The sequence below is a fragment of the Uloborus diversus genome, chromosome 10, assembly GCF_026930045.1.
Source record: "Uloborus diversus isolate 005 chromosome 10, Udiv.v.3.1, whole genome shotgun sequence".
Classification (NCBI taxonomy): Eukaryota; Metazoa; Arthropoda; class Arachnida; order Araneae; family Uloboridae; genus Uloborus; species Uloborus diversus.
In genome coordinates this window covers 134522244-134543012 of record NC_072740.1, presented here as the reverse complement: position 1 = coordinate 134543012, position 20769 = coordinate 134522244, and the positions used below count along the sequence as shown (strand labels likewise).

Genomic DNA, 20769 nt, shown 5'->3' with positions numbered 1-20769 from the left:
CTGAAGAAAGGTATTTCTGTATTGGAAAGGGTTCAAAGAAGGGTAACTAAACTAGTAAGGGGACTTTCAGATTTAGATTATGACACCAGACTTAATAGGCTTAATATGTATAGCCTGGAGCAAAGGAGAGTCAGAGGAGGCATGATTCAGTTATTTAAATTTATCAAATGGAAGATGTTAATGGATTAAATTTTTGCACGGAAATCAGGATGAGGGGTTATTGTTTTAAGCTATTTAAATCTCAGTCTAACTTAGAAATCAGGAAAAAGTAATACTTTAGTAGGGTCGTGGGCACTTGGAACAGCTTACCGGAATAGGCGGTAATGAGCAAAGGGGTGGATAGCTTTAAGAAAGCCATTGATCTTCATTGAGGACTAATTAATTGACTAGGACCAGCCTAGATGGGCCCAGAGCCTGTTGCTGGTCTTTAGTGTTTAGTATTTGTAAATCAAAACTTTATTTTTTTACGTTGTGTTATCCACAGATTATGCGCTGCTTTAGATTATACAGAGATTTTGTTTTTCTTCAGGCCGATTTTAGGACCTGCTCATTATACTCCCGGACCTGCGTGGATAATATGCAGGAAAATACATTAGGTTGTTATAGAAGAAGATCCAATTTCCCTGCCTCTATTTGCCCTCTGCTTTTCTGGAGGTAATGGTATATGGGGAAACCACAAAAGCTTCTAGGTAGACGTTAGCATAGACGTATCAGGGACAACCACATCAAGACTCTTGAAAGAAGAGTTTTGTTGGAGATTAAGAAATACTTAGTATTCCATAATACCTGACTAACCATAATAGAAAACGAACCTGTAAACTGATGAGCAAAACTTTAGCAATTAAAGAATGACCGCATGCTGACAAACTATGATCGCTTTATAGTATATTATGATAAATATCAATGTTTACATGTGAACTAGTAGATGAAAAGTGTTTCAAAACTTGCCTGCAGAAACACTTGAAAATCACAAAACACATTTTGTACTTTATCAGTGGTACAATGATAATAAACAGTCAGCAGCTCTTATTGCACTGTAGCAGGGAAGCCCTTTTTGAAGTGTTCATGAGTAGCATGTTTTACAAATACAAATACAAATGTGACGACCAGCAACAGGCTCTGGGCCCAGCTAGGCTGGTCCTAGTCAATTAATTAGTCCCCAATGAAGATCAATGGCCCTCTTAAAGCTATCCACTCCCTTGCTCATTACCGCCTCTTCCGGTAAGCTATTCCAAGTGCCCACGACCCTGCTAAAGTAGTAGTTTTTCCTGATTTCCAAGTTAGCCTGAGATTTAAATAGCTTAAAACAATGACCCCTTGTCCTGCTTTCCCCGCAAAAATTTAATCCATTTACATCTTTCATTTTGATAAATTTAAATAACTGTATCATGTCCCCTCTGACTCTCCTTTGCTCCAGGCTATACATGTTAAGCCTATTAAGTCTGGTATCATAATCTAAATCTGAGAGTCCCCTTACTAATTTAGTTACCCTTCTTTGAACCCTTTCCAATACAAAAATATCTTTCTTCAGATAAGGCGACCAAAACTGAACAGCATACTCCAAATGAGGTCTTACTAAACTCCTATATAAAGGCAGAAGAACTTTCTTAGATTTGTTTGAAATAGATCTATTGATGAACCCAAGCATTTTGTTGGCTTTGTTACTAGCAATACTGCACTGTTGACTAAACTTGAAGTCCTGATTTATAAAGACACCCAGATCCATAACATTTTCTGCCTGATTTATGACTGAACCCTGTAAACGATATCTCATACGCTTATTTCCATGACCTAAGTGTAGCACTTGACATTTCCCTACATTAACTGCCATACCCCATTTATCTGCCCACTTAGTAATATGATCTAAATCCTCTTGCAGCTGTTTTACTTGTTCTTCATTTTCGACAATCCCCATAACTTTTACATCGTCAGCAAAACAATTCATGCTTCCAGAAATATTTTCATTGATGTCATTCATAAATATAATAAACAAAAGAGGCCCTAAAACTGATCCCTGAGGAACCCCACTTAAAACATCACTCCAATTAGAATGATTTCCTCTCACAACTACTCTTTGCTTCCTACCAGTAAGCCAATTTCTAACCCAAAGTAAAGTTTTTCCTCCTATTCCAATGTCAGCTAACTTGCTGAGAAGAGCAACATGCGGTACCTTGTCAAAAGCTTTTTGAAAATCAATATAAACAACATCCACACATTTTTTGTTATCTAAAGCTGAGGTAACCTTGTCGTAGAAATGCAATAAATTAGTAGTACAGGATTTACCTTTCCTGAAACCATACTGCAAACTAGTCAACAGACTATTAGTCTCTAAGAACATCATGATCTTAATTTTGATCAAAGTTTCAAAAATCTTACAAATCACCGAAGTCAAACTTACAGGTCTATAATTCCCAGCAATACCTTTAGACCCCTTCTTGAGGAGTGGCGTTATGTTAGCCAGCTTCCAGTCCTCTGGCACCGTCCCCGAGTTATAAGAAGCATTGAAAATATTCAAAATAACATCCACTAATTCCTCTGCACATTCAACTAAAATTTTTGGATAGATATTATCTGGTCCCGGAGCTTTAGTTGCTTTAATCTTTTTCAAATGAAATAAAACCTCCTCCCTGGAAAATACAAAATCCTCAAGCTGTATAATAGCTTGTGTCTTGTTAGTGTCAACTTTTGAGATACAGTTATCGTTAAACACACTGGAAAAAAAGTTATTTAGAACATTTGCAATATCCCTATCGTTTTGGATTAAATTTCCATACTCATCAACCAAAGGCCCAATTTGACTGTTTCGAGCTTTCCCAGAATTAGCGTAAGCAAAAAACCTCTTAGGGTTCCCATCAATGTCATCTGCCAGCCTTTGCTCCAATTCCCTTTTCTGAATCCGTACCAAATACTTAAAATTTCGCCTTGCCTTACCATACTGGAGCCTCTCCGCACTCTGACCAGTTTCTTTAAACTTACGAAAAGTGGCTTGCTTATAATTAAGAGCTTCTTTAGTCTTCCTGGAGAACCACATAGGCCAAATATTGGTACTAACACCTTTTCTCCTAAATGGAACATAGTCCCCAACGGTTTTAGCAAGTTTATCCTTAAATTCTGTCCACTGCTGATCTACGTCGCTATTTTCCAACCCTGACGAAAAAACCTCTTTCAAGCTCTGCCTAAGTGCAACAAAATCGGTGTTTCTGAAATTGGGCACAAACCTAAAATTATCATCTTTGCACACTTCAAATTTAACCCGGAACCTAATGCTGTTATGATCACTATCTCCAATATGCTCCCCTACACTCAACCCCTGAACAAAACTACCTATGTCACAAAAAACAAGATCCAAAATGGCCTCCTCTCGAGTTCCCTGAGTTACAACTTGATCTAAGAAACAGTCACCAATTACTTTTAAAAATTCCTCTTCTTTGCCATTACCAGGATAAAAATTATTCCAATCAATACCCGGAAAATTGAAATCCCCCATTATGATAACGGATCCCTTACTGGACATGTCACTAATAATACGGTACATCTGTTCATCTTGTCCCTGGTTTGAATTAGGTGGCCTATAAATGTTTCCAAAGCGTAGCTTTTTGCCCTTACTGCTCATCAACTCCAGCCAAACCATATCAATATCAGTAGGCTTATCATTAATGACCAATTCATTGCAAATAAAATTGTCTCTAACATAAAATAAAACCCCACCACCTCTTTTACCTACTCTATCCTGTCTGAACAAATTATACCCAGCAATATGTAATAACTCTGCATCAGATTCGGTAGCCCATGTCTCTGTAATTCCAATAATATCCAACTTCTCATCCATAACTATGCTTTTCAATTCATCCATCTTGTTCCTAATACTGCGAGCATTGGTATAGAAAACTTTAAGCATGCCTAAGTTGCTTTTATTTAACACCCTGAAATTTCCTAAATTACAATTGTTAACATTACTACTTTTGTTCGTCACTTTATTTCCATTTCTAGCAATACCCAAAAAAATTTCATTTTCTCGATACCTGATGCTTGAACCATGCCCCCCATTCCAACTTAGTTTTTTGACTCCGAAGCCCTTAAAATGAATCCACTAACCATTTTGACCCCTGTAGAGCTCAGATGCAGGCCATCCCTAGCAATCCAATCCCGTTTACAATGACTCCATACATCAATGAACCTGATACTGCGCTTTTCGCAAATTGACTTCAGTAGCAAGTTCATACACCTCGCACGTTGATTTAGCCAGCTCCTATGCACTCCATACCTGGGAAGCAAACCAACCACTTGGACATTCGTCGAAAAGCTGGTTGCTTTATCCAACAGGGATTCCCATTCCCTAGAAAACTCCTCATTTTTACTGTGGCCTACATCATTTGTTCCCACCCACAAAGTAACCATGTCCTCCTTATTCAATACTCCCTTCTTTTCAGCAACCATATTAACGTCTTTTACCCTAGCCCCTGGTAAACAACACCTAGCCACCTTACGCTTTACTCTCCCAACTGTGTTACCCACCTCCCTTACCATAGAGTCCCCCAAAATTACACCCTTAGTTTCCCAATCTAACTCCTCATTTGAAACTTCCCCCTGAATCTCTGGAACATTTATACCCTCTACAACTGGCTTAATGCTAACTGGGCTTCCAAAACTAGCATCTTAAGTCTTAAGTCTGAGAGTTCAGCACATTTAGTGCAAATATAATCCTCCTCAAAAACAGACTCATTTTCCCCCTTATACAGGCAGAACATATGACATAAATCACAAGAGATCCACCTGTCCCCCTTCCCACTCTTTACCTCTTTCATAATGCATATAACACCCATTTCTACTCAGTGAATATGTTCCAAAAGGCAAAACAGAAAGATAAAAATGCAAAAAAACACAGAATAAATACTAAAAACAGCAGTAAATAAACAGAGTTGCTACACCCAATAAAGCACACAAAATAAAAAACCAGGAGATCACCACATGTTAGGCTTAGCTCCAAAAAATGCAAAAACACTTCAAGAATACAATAACAGCAAAAAATGAGCCCCCAAAACACAATAAAACTAAATTACATGATAAAGTGAAGTAAAAAAACCTAAAACTAGACAGTAATAATGAAAAATTATAGTAAAAAAACACTTATCAAATTAGCAGCAATAACACTCCCTGCATAGCTCCAAAAAGAGTTGAAACCTTGGTATTGCAAATTTTCCAACAATTCCATAAATCATTAATGTATATATATATATATATATATATATATATATATATATATATATATATATATATATATATATATATATATATATATATATATATATATATATATTCATTATGTATATTCATTGATGTATACATATTTATATATCCTTATTCTTATGTATCAGTTTTGTTTGGAATGCTGTTTTAGGATCTGCAGGCTATGGTCTAATCCTAATGTCATGATGCAATGAATTCTGTTAGAAGTTTCCACTATGTTTAACATGACTTTTCCAATGTTCATATTCTTTGTTCATTTATGTTCTAATACTGTCTCAAGTAAAATAGATTTCTTCAATTGTTAAGGTCATATTCTTGAGGCTCTAAGCTATTGCTTATAAATACAAATACAAAAGCGACAACCAGCAACAGGCTCTGGGCCCAGCTAGACTGGTCCTAGTCAATTTACAATCCCCAGTGAAGATCAATGGCCCTCTTAAAACTATCTACTCCCTTGCTCATTACCACCTCTTCTATTAAACTGTTCCAAGGTTCCACTACCCTGCTATAATAATAATTTTTCCTAATATCCATGTTAGCCTGAGATTTAAATAGCTTAAAACAATGACCCCTTGTCCTGTTTTCAGTGCTTAACTTCAGCCCCATAACATCTTTAATTTTAATAAATTTAAACAACTGAATCATGTCCCCTCGGTCTCTTCTTTGCTTAAGACTGTACATTTTTAACCTTCTAAGCCTGGAATCATAGTCTAAGTGAGAAAGTCCATTTATTAGCCTTGTAACTCGCCTTTGAACCCTTTCCAATACATTAATGTCTTACTTAAGATAAGGAGACCAAAACTGAACAGCATACTCCAAATGAGGTCTTACCAAACTTCTATATAAGGGCAGAAGAACTTCTTTAGATTTGTTTGAAATAGATCTATTGATAAACCCAAGCATCTTATTGGCCTTGTTACTAGCAATGCTGCACTGTTGGCTAAACTTTAAATCCTGACTTATTAAGACCCCCAGATCAGTAACTTTGTCTGCCTGACTAATGACTGAACCTTGCAAATAATAACTTGTACACTTATTTCCATGCCCTAAATGTAGCACTTGACATTTCCCAACATTAACAGCCATACCCCATTTATCAGCCCACTCCGTAATATGATCTAGATCCTCTTGCAGCTGATTTGCTTGTTCTTCATTTTCTACAGTCCCCATAACTTTGACATCATCAGCAAAACAATTCATGTTCCCAGAAATATTTTTGTGAATATCGTTCATAAAGACAATGAACAAAATAGGCCCTAACACTGATCCTTGAGGAACCCCGCTTAAGACCTCACTCCAATTAGAATAATTTCCCCTTACAACTACTCTTTGTTTCCTTCCGGTCAGCCAGTTTTTTACCCAAATGAAAGTTTTCCCTCCTATTCCTATATCAGCTAATTTGCTAAGTAGAGCAACATGCGGTACCTTATCGAAAGCTTTTTGAAAATCAATGTAAACAACATCTACAGGTTTCGTATTGTCCAAAGCCATGGTAACTTTGTCATAGAAATGTAATAAATTAGTTGCACAAGATTTGCCTTTCCTGAAACCGTACTGAAAACTAGTCAATAGATTATTAGTCTCTAGAAAATTTACTATCTTAATTTTTATCAATGTTTCAAAAATTTTGAAAACCACCGAAGTTAGACTCACAGGTCTATAATTTCCCACACTCCCTTTAGACCCTTTCTTGAAGAGCGATGTAATGTTAGCCAGCTTCCAGTCCTCTGGCACTGGTAAGTCAGGGTCCTCCCCCCCCCCGCCTCTTAGAGAGAACTAGCTACTGGAGCAAACCTGTGTTTGTAGTACTACTTATAAAAAAAGTATCTAGTAAAGAGAAATTATAGATTTTTTAATTAATATTGCTCAAATTGAATTAATATTAGTTTTGTGGCATTTAAATAATAAAATCTACAAAATGCCTTTAACAAGCTTTCACTGTTGGAAGTTCCTTAAAAAATGGCACTGCGAGATATGCCGTAGTGCCTTTCCTAGTCAGTACTTATGGAGGCATTACTGACCCTAGTATAGATATCAACTCAGAGTTTTAATCTCACTGCCTAGATTTTGATAATGTTTTCATGTTTTATTCTAGCTCATGTGACAAACCCAAACGAATTGAAAGCATTAAGGACCTTGAGGTTGTGGACATTGCATGTGGAGGAGCTCATAGTGCTTGTATTACATCATCTGGAGAGCTCTACACTTGGGGTAAAGGCCGATATGGGCGTTTAGGACATGGAGATAGTGAAGATCAACTGAAACCAAAACGAGTATGTATAGATATGCTGCAGTGTTCTCTTAGCTTGGGAGTTTTTATGTGAGCATTTGAAAGCTATTTCTCTGGAGTTTCTGTGAAATAGTAACTTCTCAAAATCAAAAAGAAAGTTCTCGAGCTGATTATTATTTTTTTTTCTTTTATATTTCCTTTAATTCAATTCACATGCTAAAGGCAAAAAGAAAAAAAAATCGGGAAAGAGTTTTCAAAAAGAAGAATGTGTGGACTTTTCTGAAATAGTTTTATAGACTAGACAGATGGTTGATTATATAGTTGACTAGACAGATGCATTGTGCCTGTCCTGAAAATTTATCATTGTAATTTTTGGTAAAAAATTACAAATTAATTGGTAAAAAGTTATTCAAGCTTCTGCACAGAAATAACCAAAAGGTTTGTGGTACCTCATCAGCTCTTAAAATATACCATTTTATAAGTGTAAAAAAATGTCAAAGATTCTGCATTTTAGTGGCTTAGAAATGTTTCTTTTCCTTTAATTTTGTGAACATTCAAATGGATAAGCATGTAGGACCCCCTATGGGCCACCTGATACAGTTCCTAACCCTAAAGCATTTAGCAGATCTAGGAGTAAAGACCATTAAGTGGTAAACAGTGTTTAGCTCAGAAAATTCAATTGTGATATTTCTTAATTTTATTCATCAATTTCTTTAACTTAAAGCAGTTTAAAATAGGCTGATAAACAAGAAATTTTTTTCTTGGAAACTTTTAACAAATTTAAGTAACCCTATTTTTAGGAAATAATATGTTCATAACTAAATTAATTTGGTTCAAATTTCAGAGACATCCTTGTTTAAATGTGTCACACAATACCTTTTTTTTTTGCCTTTTTATGTGCTTTGTTTTTGTAGATAAATGGTCCTGAAAGTGAATATCAAATATTTTTAGGCGCCACTTACATAGATTTCGTCTGACACTATGCTGACTGTAAGTTTCATTGTTGTTGAAATAATAGTTTGATTTGTGGAGCATTTAGTAAACTGAAAGAAAAAAAAACTTTTAAAATGTGTATTTGAGAGGCGAATTCATGAGCACAACTCATGGAAGAAATATGACTTTGCTAGTCAAAATTGCCTAAGACTTCAAGAATTTATCACATGAAAGAGAATGCCATTCTTCATTCCAATGATCTAGAGGAAATCTAAATTAAAATTAAAGAATATCAGCGCCCACATTCCCTATCATTTATACTTGCATGTGTATGAAACATTTATATTCTCAGGCCTATAAATAAAAGTATTGGGGATCAAAATTAACTTTTTTACAATTTGTAATGCAAACTGTAGGGGTAAAACTACTACATACTGAAAAAAAAAATAAATAAATGAATAAAGTTGAAAACTTTGCAGGAATTAAATCAAACTTTGTAGAAATGCCAAAAAAATTACTCACTTTTAAATCACCAACAATTCTTTCAACTATTTTTTTAATAATCTAACAGACATTTAAATTAGAGCAGTTGGATATAATGAAATCTCATTAATCTAAACACATATCATTTAACTTTTAAACAAGATGTTTTTGAAGTATTGCTTTCACTGACATTTTTGCCAAGTTCCAAAATGAACAGTACAATGTACTATTGAATTATGTGAAGTGGTTTAAAAGTTGTAATTTGTAACAGTTTTACTATTATTATTGCTATTATTTATTTATGAATTAATTTTGTTCATTAGATATCATCATAACTTTATAATTTTGAATAAAGATAACTTCAGAATTACTTTTAAAAAAAAGCCAAATATCAAAAATCAGGTTTTCTAAATATTCAAACTGTTGAAACTTAGAAAATTTTTCAAGTCTGCATTTTTTGTATTTTATATATAATGTGCATTTTGTGATCTCTGAAATTCATCAATCATTTCCAACTATTTTCTGAATTGAGGCTGTGAGAAGCAAAGGGATGTAAGTGGACATTTTCGAATTTTAAGTAAAACATGTTTAAATGAAATTCCTAGGTAAGAATTTCATTAAAAAGTTTTTCTAAATCATGCTGTATAACAGCACCTACCAGGGCTACTAGTACTATTTCTTGCCCTAAGATGCAGGAGAAGTTCACCTACCATTTGTACTGGTTACCTCCGAATTTTTACTTTTGCAACTTACATCACTTCGTTTCTCACTGTCTCAATACTTGAATAAGCAAAAATTGCTATTTAGTGCAATGTTTAAATGTTTACCTCTTTTGAAAGATAAATTCAATGTTGCTCTTATTTGAGTTTATATTGGATGATACTGGGAGCTAATTATGTTTAGTATAGTTGACTTTTAGGCCATTTAAACAAAAATGAGCAATTTTCAAAATCAGAAAAATCCAATAATTGAACCTCATTAATCCCCAGTTTGTTCAGGTTTATAGCTATGAATTGTGATAAAACTTCCTGTGACATATACCAACTCTATAATGTCCCTGATTTATTTAATTTTATTATTTAGGTAGAACTGCTGGTTAATTATAATGTCACTGATGTTGCATGTGGCTCAGGTGATGCACAGACATTGTGCATTACTGATGATGACTGTGTATGGTCCTTTGGCGATGGAGACTATGGCAAACTTGGCCGAGGCGGTAGTGATGGATGTAAAATCCCTGTGAAAATTGATACTCTTACTGGTGTTGGTGTCATGAAAGTAGAATGTGGATCTCAATTTTCTGTTGCTTTAACAAAATCAGGAAGTGTTTATACCTGGTAAGCTTTCTCATTTGTTTTAATTTACTTTCATGACTATTCAGTAAGAAAATGAACTAATCATGGTATTAAGTTGAAAAGAAGTGAAACCGTTATAATATATAAGGCCATTTATAGTAATTTTCTTTATGCAATGAAAGGTTGAAGTTTAAACTGCAACAGGTTGATGAATGATTTTTCACTTATGTTTTCTTAAGACATTAAAAAAAAATGAATAAAGTGAGCGATCTTGAATGTATAATAATATTTTTAAAACTTTATGTCTTGATCTGTCTCGTTCTTGAAAATATAACAAAATTCTATTTCCAAATAATGTAAAAGTGTGCTTTTATTTATTATTATGTGTGGGTTTCCCAACTGTATGTATGAGAAAAGAAAGGTGAAAGAATGAAATTTGCTTTTTAAATCCCAAGCTAATCTGAAACAGTAAGATTATACAGTATCTGGCAGTGACAGCCCTAGTTGGTGTGAACTGTGTGGCCGTACATTGCCCTTTGGCACCTTCTAAAAATGTGAGGCTGTAATTGGCGCTGTACTCAAGCGCTTCTCAAACTCTTGTTGCACGCAATACCAAAAGGGCTTGTGCCCCACTGGCATCTGTATAACTCTACTCAGTTTTGGCATATGCTTTAACAACAAACTTTTCAAAGAAAACTAATTCTGCATTTGTCTATGATGTTTATTTATTTTACTTGGAATATGAAACTAAGTTGTACATGCAAAATGAACTTGACATATAAGATAATCAGAGGAGAAAAAGAGACGAAGAAAGTAAGTTGATAGAATTTGATACGAAATGTTCAGTTTATTTTTTCAATAAGAGTAATGCTAATATACAGGGCGTTCAGTTTTAACCTGCAAGACCTTTATTTTCGCAACCGTTAGTCCCAGATGTATACTTCCAATTGCAGAAATGTTCAAAATCATATGTAGAGTTAAGATATTAAAAGTTTGAAGCAAAAATAAAATTGAGTAAAAAGAAAACAAAATTTAGCTTTTTACATGGGTCATAGTTCCCCTAACTAATATTTAGCGAAATAATCTCCATTGAAAACTATTACTGACACAAAAAACTTTACATTTGTGCAACCAAAACTCAAGAAGATATTCCAGTTAAAAGTTTTAAGGAATCATACAGAAGATGAGATTGTAACTTATTGCACTTTAAGAAGAATGACAGGTCGTCAAAGTAAGAAAAACAAGGTGTTTATATTTTTCATCGCTATTCAAAACTAAATGCAAATGTTCTGCCATGATGCGCAAAAACACACCACAAAACCGTGAACAATTTAAAAAACCACACTCTATGCACACATATAATTTTAACTCTTGTTAACCGCTATATTTCCCCCCAAAAGGTGTTATTGACAACGAGTGAAAAATGGCAAAGTCACAAAATGCTGCATTCCATATCTTGGTGAATATTGATCGTACTGATTTTAAACTTTTTGTGCTGGAATTATTTTTCAATGGAGATTATTTCCCTAAATATACGTTAGGGGACCTGGGGCCGGTATAAAATGTTAAATTTTGTATTTTTTGACTTATTTTTATTTTCACTTCAAACTTTCAATATCTTAGCTCTGCATCTTATTTTGAACGTTTTTGCAATTGGAAGTATACATCCAGGACTAACAGTTGTGAAAATAAAGGTCTTTCAGGTTAAAACGAACACCCTGTATATCATTGCACTTTTTTTTAAAGATTTTCTCTTAGTTTATTTTAAAGCTATTACTTTATGAGCATTATTGTTAGAGAATCCCTTTTTTCTCTTAGGGGCAAAGGAGATTATCATCGGTTAGGGCATGGAACTGATGATCATGTTCGAAGACCGAGAAAAGTGTCTGCTCTTCACAACAAACGAGTCATTTCTATTGCTGTGGGGTCTTTGCATTGTGTTGTGTGTACAGATTCAGGTATTTTGGTCTTTGTTGTAGTTTAAATTTTTGGTAAAAGAAAATTAATAAAAATGTTTTGAAGAAAAAAAGTATATTCTGTTGTTGGTGTTGTCTTGTGCCAGCTAGGTTGGCAAAATGGGGTCTGCTGCTTCATTTTTTTAATTGTACCATAATTTGCTTTATTCTACTTTAATTTTAACATGCTTCTTTTTTTCTGTCCTCAATGGGATGATGTTCCTTGAGTTGTCCTTTAATGTGATTAAAAAATATAGAATTCTCTAAAGGTTGTTCTATTTTTTTTATTTCTTTAATTGATATTATATGAATTCATTCTGAACCGAAGTCTTTAACTTGTCTTTTTCAATCAACTATCTCAAATACACAGACCTAAAATCTGCACAGTATTTATGAACTAAACCATTAAACTTAGTTAAGAGAGAGTACTTAATGTTAAAAAGTACTAAGCAGTTTTTAAAGTTTTTTTTATGTTTCATCTGTTTGAAGTCTATCATTATTGAAATTGAAAATTGTTCCAAAAGACTACATGTTATGCTAGACAGGTTTCACTATCTTACGCTTACTTTTTGGTTATACCTTTTATTAATCTATCATTCAAAGACTTATTTCTTTAGTTACATTTTATTTGATCAAATGCGGATCATATGTTTGGATTAATGTTGCAATTTAGTGACAATTAAAAATAATAATAACATTAGCCATTAGCAGAAACCTCAAGTAAACAAGAATGACTGAAAAATCAAAATAATGTGTGAGTTTAAACTATGTTAAAATATCTTACATTTTAGAATATTTTGTTATACATCATACAAATACAAAAGTGACGACCAGCAACAGGCTCTGGGCCCAGCTAGACTGATCCTAGTCAATTTACAATCCCCAGTGAAGATCAATGGCCCTCTTAAAACTATCTACTCCCTTGCTCATTACCACCTCTTCCGGTAAACTGTTCCAAGGTTCCTCTACCCTGCTAAAATAATAATTTTTCCTAACATCCATATTAGCCTGAGATTTAAATAGCTTCAAACAATGACCCCTTGTCCTGTTTTCAGTGCTAAACTTCAGCCACGTAACATCTTTCATTTTAATAAATTTAAACAACTGAATCATGTCCCCTCGGTCTCTTCTTTGCTCAAGACTGTACATTTTAGCCTTCTAAGCCTGGAATCATAGTCTAAGTGAGAAAGTTCATTTATTAGCCTTGTAGCTATCCTTTGAACCCTTTCCAATACATTAATGTCTTTCTTAAGATAAGGAGACCAAAACTGAACAGCATACTCCAAATGAGGTCTTACGAAACTTCTATATAAGGGCAGAAGAACTTCTTTAGATTTGTTTGAAATAGATCTATTGATAAACCCAAGCATCTTATTGGCCTTGTTACTAGCAATGCTGCACTGTTGGCTAAACTTTAAATCCTGACTTATTAAGACCCCCAGATCAGTAACTTTGTCTGCCTGACTAATGACTGAACCTTGCAAATAATAACTTGTACACTTATTTTCATGACCTAAATGTAGCACTTGACATTTCCCAAAGTTAACAGCAATACCCCATTTATCAGCCCACTCCATAATATGATCTAGATCCTCTTGCAGCTGTTTTGCTTGATCTTCATTTTCTATGGTCCCCATAACTTTGACATCATTAGCAAAACAATTCATGTTCCCAGAAATATTTTTGTGAATATCGTTCATAAAAACAAAAAACAAAACAGGCCCTAACACTGATCTTTGAGGAACCCCACTTAAAACCTCACTCCAATTAGAATAATTTAGAATTATTTATTTTACATTGATTGAAATTTTCTCGTAGGCATTTCAGACTGTGTAAAATAAACCTTACAAAAAGGACAAAAAAATCCTGGTGTAATCCGTGGATAATATGATGTGAAAAAAAATATATATAAGCGAAGTTTTGCTTTAACATACAAGCAACTAAATTAAAAGTATAATGAAGTAATAATTTTTAAGGTGTAAATCAATTACACCTTAAAAATTATTACTTCGTTATACTTTTAATTTAGTTGCTAAAATTATATGTTCTAGCAAAACTTCATTTTTTATTTACATCGTATTATCTGCGGATTATATCGGGATTTTTTTTCCTTGATGACAATTTTATAACTTGCGAATTATATGCCACCACGGATAATATGCATAGTTTCTGAAATTGTTTCAAAAATATCCAATTAAAATGTAAAAGTATATTTTGTCTTTTTGCATATGTTACAGTGTAAAACTTACGCCCTATTCAGAAAATAAATTTTTAATATGCAATACTTTTTTTTTAGTTTGTTTAAGCATAGAACAAGATGGAACCCACCCCCCCATTTTCAAAAGTCAAAGCTAATGAAAAAATGAGCTGATGTGTGCATCACATGACTTTCTTTCACTCCAATTTAATGATAATAGTGCCTTGCTGTAAACAAAGAAACACTTTAAATATTTTCACCCCAAGTTTGTTGTAAACCGAAGCAAAGAAAACGTTTTATACAGATAAATTTTCCCAATATTGACAGTTTTAATGTGATTCAATGGTTAACTCTCTAAAATATGGCCAAATTGAAACCAGGTTAAAAAAAAAGGGCCTAAATTGTTGCCAAGTTGGCGACCAAAAGCTTGGTGATATATTGCCATGTGTTTGCCAAATTCTAACACCACTTGAGTTTGCATTGAAATTAACAATGATTTTACCCCAAAAATGTATAAAAGAACCCCTTTGGAACATCCGAATGCAACCAAAAGAGAAGGTGCACAACTAGACTTCATTAGGAGTCTATGTACCAAATTTCCACTTTCTAGAACATACCGTTTTTGAGTTTTGCAAGATACATACATGCATAGGTACATACGGGGGTCACAAGAAATTTTGTTGTAATTAACTGGGAAATCCTCACAATGGATACTTCAAGTGTCTATATATTCTTAGGCATGTATCCACATGTGGTTGGGTTGAAAAAAAAAAAAAAACTCAATATTCATTTGCAGGCTAGCAAAATGGACATTAAGGCCGATTTTTGAGGGAAAATTTTTTGGTGAATGCAATACCTCCTTTTTATAAAAGGAAGTAAAAAAAAACTTTAGACAATTTTAATCTGTTGCCATTTCCTGTTTGAGAAGTCTTGCAATTATGTTTCAGCATTAAAGCTTCTCAAGAGCCCGGGAGATTGGGATGTGTTTATGTTCTTCATGTTCTTTCTTCCAACAAGAGATGTCACTTGCTTTCTTTTTTTCAAATAATATCTTTTCATACATTTTGTTTCCTTTTTTTTAAATTTTTAAGAATGCTGTCAGTTTTGAAATGGTATTTAACCTCATTTATGTCTTTTTTTTTAAAATTATCTAAATGCCATTATTATGGTCACTTTTCTCTATTCATTTTAAGTCAAATTATTTGTGTGCATTTTAACTTAATAAAAGTTGTTTTTCCCCCCTCCACATGCAGATACAAGAATTTTTTGTGCTTATTTTAAGCAAAATAAATAGGTACAGTTTGTTTCGTCTGAGTTTTTCTGTTTTGGACTACTCTTGGAGGTTAGGTTAAATGAATATAAAGAAATTGATAGGTTGTGTGTGTGGTCTACATATAGATGGATACAGACATAGATATAGAGATTGATAGATACCAAGATAGATAGATATGTAAAAGTTGATATATGTGTAGAGGTAAAAGTATTGGTTGAAATAATTTTAATACCACTGCCAAATTTATTTAATCAGCTGCCAAATGTAAAAATCTCAGCCTTAAAAGGTAAATGGCAGAAAACAAGTCAGTGATCTGATAGCAATTCGTAAAATTCTGAAATCTACAAATTGTGTGGTCTGAAAATGTCTGTGAGTTTGAAAGAGTTGAGTGTATATAATTTTTAAAATGTACTTTGTGGATTTTATGTTGTCAAATTTAGTCCTTGAAACATTGGATTCACTCAATTTTTATGGTGAAAACATCGCCATACCTTTGCCTTTGAGCTTCACACATATCATATTAAGAGTGCTTTCTGCTGAGAAGCAGTTTTTTTTTAATTTCTTTCTGACCATCATTTTGATCATTTATTTTTTATTTCTGCAGAATGAGTTATAGTTGGAACTCTATTAAGCAAAGTCAAAACCTGCAAATAAAGTTAAATATAAAATTTACTAAATAGAGATTTAGATTTTATAATACGCTTTATTTTAAATGAAGTCACATTTTAAAATCATGAGCACTAAATATCATGTTAAATATTTTTTTTTCTTTACTAATCTTATTTGTTTGCCATAGTTTTTTCACTAAAAAATTGAAAGAAAAGCAGAAAGAACCTTTCAGTCTGGAATTGAACCTATTTACTATTTTTAATGCAAGTATTTTATATTTAATTTAAAACACTGAATGCGGAAAGCTTTTCGATTTAGAGATACACTGTTTTATGATATTAGCATGGGGGACCTTTAATTTCAATTACTTGAAAATTTTGTTAAATTTGTTAGTATCCTTTATTTTAAAATGTTGTTTATGATCTTAATTTAAAAAATCATGGATTATTAAGATGAAAATTACATCCACTGCAAGTTCTGGGAAATTTTTCTAGTGAGTTTGAGATTGATCCCTTCACTTCACCATTAGAAAGTGAAGTGTAAAGAATATCAGTTTTTCGGAAAAATTATCTAGAAAACCTGTTTTATTTCATGAAACTTGTAAAAAGAAAGAAAATATTTGAAAAATAGGGGAGAAGGGGGAAGGTTAAAGGAAAGTTTTTCAAGAAAAAATGACCACTCTTAGTTATAGCTTTTTTTTTGCAAGAAAATTTTTCAAATATTCTCAATTACTTAGAAAAACGCTTAAAATGGAAATTTTTTTAAAGTAATTCGTTAATGGGCGGTAGGTCAGACTATATAGACTATATTGATTCCTTTATTGTTTTAAACCAATGGTTTTTTAATAGATCCTTTTTTTAAGAAAAGAGATCTTTCAAATAATTTCATAATTTTGTACACAAAGGATTACTTTATTTTCATTGAACATTGCATTGCAGTATTTATTTATTTATTTTGTATTATTATTGAAATTGATTCAATAGGTGAAGTGTACACATGGGGAGACAACGATGAGGGCCAACTTGGCGATGGCTCAACTAGTGCAATTCAGAGACCAAAACTTGTACCGGCTCTTACAGGTGAAATTTGTTTACTTAGTATTTATGACCAAATTATATGTTGTATTTTAATGTGTTCACTTTAAATTAGTGCTTAAGTATTTTACACATGGGTTCTCAAACTTTACCAACTTGCAGTACCCTTTAAAGAATTGGATTTTTTTCACAGCATCCTATTCTATCTCTGTTATATACATATATATCAGAATTCCTTTCGGGGTTAGGAAGCCTTATTGAAACAAATATACTTTACTGGAGAAAGAATCTGAACTAATTATTGTGAACTTAACTTGTATTGTGTCATATATCACGTCTGAAGTCTAATTCTTGTTTCACTCGCTATAAAATGTCATAATCAATCTTAGAAAATGTGGTTGTGATTATTTTGGCGCAAATCTTGCAATTCACATGGTTCATGGGGCAAAAATTCATGATCTTTGATGTAACACCATAAAAAAATTGCTTGGAGTTAGATTCAGAGAACACAGTGGCCATGGAAGAAGGTGATTGTTGTCAACAGAACCTCGTCAAATTCAGTGACTAGGCAACTCGTTACTGAGGACATGGGAAACGTTGGTCAGATAATTGTGGCGTCCTCATCTTGTTTGAAAATAAACGATCATTGATGGTGACATCTTACAACGAGTGACAGAATTGGTCTTTAGACTTGTTATCTGTCCCATAACAAAAGGTTCACATATTGAACATTTGAAAGAAGTGTAAAGTTTGTTTTTCCAGTAAAAACAACGTTATTGCTGTATTGGTAATATTTTCCTTTAATAAGCCTTCCAAGCCTTGGTGGGAATTGTCACAAAATCGGAACACTTCGCTGCATTCCTCACCAATTCTAGTAGTACCACATCAGCCGTGCGGGGGGCCCGCTACGCGGACCCCCCCGGGCGGTGGAACCTAAGGCCTACGGCTAAGAGGTGGGGTGCGTGCGGAGAAAAGTACCACATCACCCATTTTGAGAACCCCTGTTATATTACATTAATGAAACTGATGGAGTGCAGAGAAGGTTACATAATTTCTCCCCAAAAGTTAAAACTGAAGTAGTTTTAGCAAAAAAAATTTTTTAATTCTAAAGCTGCTCTAGCCAAGTTATCATTTTTGAAATACTCTTTCTACGATTAGTTATTTCGTGATTCTTCTATTTCCTAGTCATTTCTCTTTATTTTGATACCTGAAAAAATGTATGTTCTTTACCAAAGAATTACATTGTCTTAGCAGTAAGTAAACATAAACATTAAGTAACAGGCTCAGACACCTAGCCCATTCGTTTTACCAACTCCTATGTACTTCATACCTGAGAAGCAAGCCAAACACCTTGGCATTGACCAAAATGTTTGTAGCTTTTCCCAACAGGGACTTCCATTCCTTTGAAAACTCCTCACTATTACTGTGGTATCATTCATTCTGACCTACAGAGTAACCACATCCCTCTTATTGAATACTCCCTTCTTTTCAGCAACTTTATTTACATCTTTCATCCAAGCCCCTAGTAAACAACACCTTGCCACCTTATGCTTTAATCTCTCTCAGTTGTATTGCCCATACCTCACATACCATAAAATCCCCCAAAATTACTTCCTTTGTTTCCTAGTCTGGCTCCTTTCTAGCAACTTCCCCCTTTACATGTGGAATATTTGCACCATCTACAGTTAACCCATAACTTAATACTAATTAGGCTTCTCTTTTAAGCCCCTCAAACTGGCAGAACATATGATATAATTAGTGGATGTTATTTTAAATAATTTTAATGCTTCTTATAACTCAGATACAGGACCGCATTTAAACAACCCTTACTCTGTCAGGGGACCGTGTAAAAGTTTCGAAGGCCCAGATTGGTTAAAGCGAAATGACTAGCATGCACATACGGCGGCCATGTTTTTTCTTTTGTACAATGCGTTTGTAATATAGAATTCATATTTAAAATGTAACTAAAATAAAAGTTGCTTAGATTCCATTCTTTCATTTATTTGTTCATTTCAAAAGGCAAAAAAAAAAACTTTTCTTAAGCTGATCAAAAAACGTTAACAACAAAACGTAATCAGTTTGAAATATTACATTTAAAGATAAATTTTTAAAACTGAGCTAGAATTTTTTTCTGAAAAAAATTTTGCAATTTAATTTATACTGAATGCTGCTTTCAAGACAAAAACTTTCACTAAATTTAAAAATTAATGTTATTTCTTATTTTTATATCTTGTGCATTTATTTTCCTTATAAGAAAAAAAGTAATGATTAAAAATCCTAAAATGCATTGGAATATTTGTTTTAATGTGAATTTCTTAATTGATTGTGGGTACTTGGAACGGCTTATGGAAAAAAGTGGTATTGAGCAAGGGGTGGACAGCTTTAAGACGGCCATTGATCTTCTTTGGGGACTTATAAACTGACTAGGCTTGCTGATGGACCCAGAGCCTGTTGCTGATTGTCGCACTTGTATTTGTATTTATAGGTCAAAAGATATCCACCTGTTTCCCGTGTACCACTATAATGCATATAATATCCAGTCCTACTCAATATACTCTTCAAAAAGGCAAACCAGAATTGACAAAAATGCAATAATCACAGAATAAATATTAAAGACAGGAAAAGAGCAGTAAAAAAAAACAAACTGAGTTGCTGCATCCAACAAAGCGCACAGAATCGAAACAAAGACAGGCCAAACCAAGAAAAAAACAAAGAAACGCCTCATGTTCGGCTTAGCTGAAAAAAAATGCAAAAACGACACAAGAATGCAATTAAAGACAATATGAGTCCCCCCCCCCCCAAAAAAAGTTTGAATTGCATGATAAAATACAGTAAAAATACTAAAACAAAATCTGTAATAATCAAAAATTACAAAAGTACTTTTCTGAGGACCAGTAAAACCCCCGAGCTGCAAATTCACCATTTTTTTTTTTTTTTGAAATTTAATCTAAAAACTTGAAAAAATATGAGTAAGAGCAACAATTTCAAGATTTGCTCCTGCTGATCAGGTATGGAAAAATATAACTAAAATTTGAGCATGAACTTCTATATACTAGCATAAATGTATGCTAACTGTGCATTTAATTCTTCAAGTTAATGAAAAAAGAAAATATTAATGTTTGTTAACATTTTGTTTAAAATATGTTGACTCAATATGTATGCTTTATTTTTAGGAAAAAAAATTAACAAAGTTGCTTGTGGATCAGCTCACACTGTTGCATGGTCTACATGTAAAACAAGCCATACAGGAAGATTGCCAACGGCTATACCTTTGGAATATGATCATTTAAAAGACATCAGTATACCTGTTTTGCGCAATCGTTACTGTTTACTTTATCACTTTTCTGAAATATTTTGTTCTTCAATATCTATGTTTGATCTTGATAATGACAATTTGAGAGGTCTTTTAGTATCATCAGGAAAGGTAAGTTGGTATAGCTTGGCTTTTCGATTTTATTAATCTATTGTTACCTCTAAGAATTTCTAGTTAGTGTTGAAAGTAATAATGTGGTA

At 33.4% G+C, this 20769-nt stretch overlaps 1 protein-coding gene across 1 annotated transcript in view; it reads left to right on the top strand.

The window, feature by feature from the left end:
* Nucleotides 1–20769, top strand: part of LOC129231190 (E3 ubiquitin-protein ligase HERC2-like) — a 323605-nt gene that overhangs the window by 256556 nt on the left and 46280 nt on the right. Inside the window, exons 64-68 of the mRNA XM_054865437.1 lie at nt 7343–7520; nt 9977–10230; nt 12007–12146; nt 17206–17301; nt 20430–20680. Of these exons, the coding sequence (XP_054721412.1) occupies nt 7343–7520; nt 9977–10230; nt 12007–12146; nt 17206–17301; nt 20430–20680 (919 nt within the window). The remainder of the gene's footprint in view (nt 1–7342; nt 7521–9976; nt 10231–12006; nt 12147–17205; nt 17302–20429; nt 20681–20769) is intronic.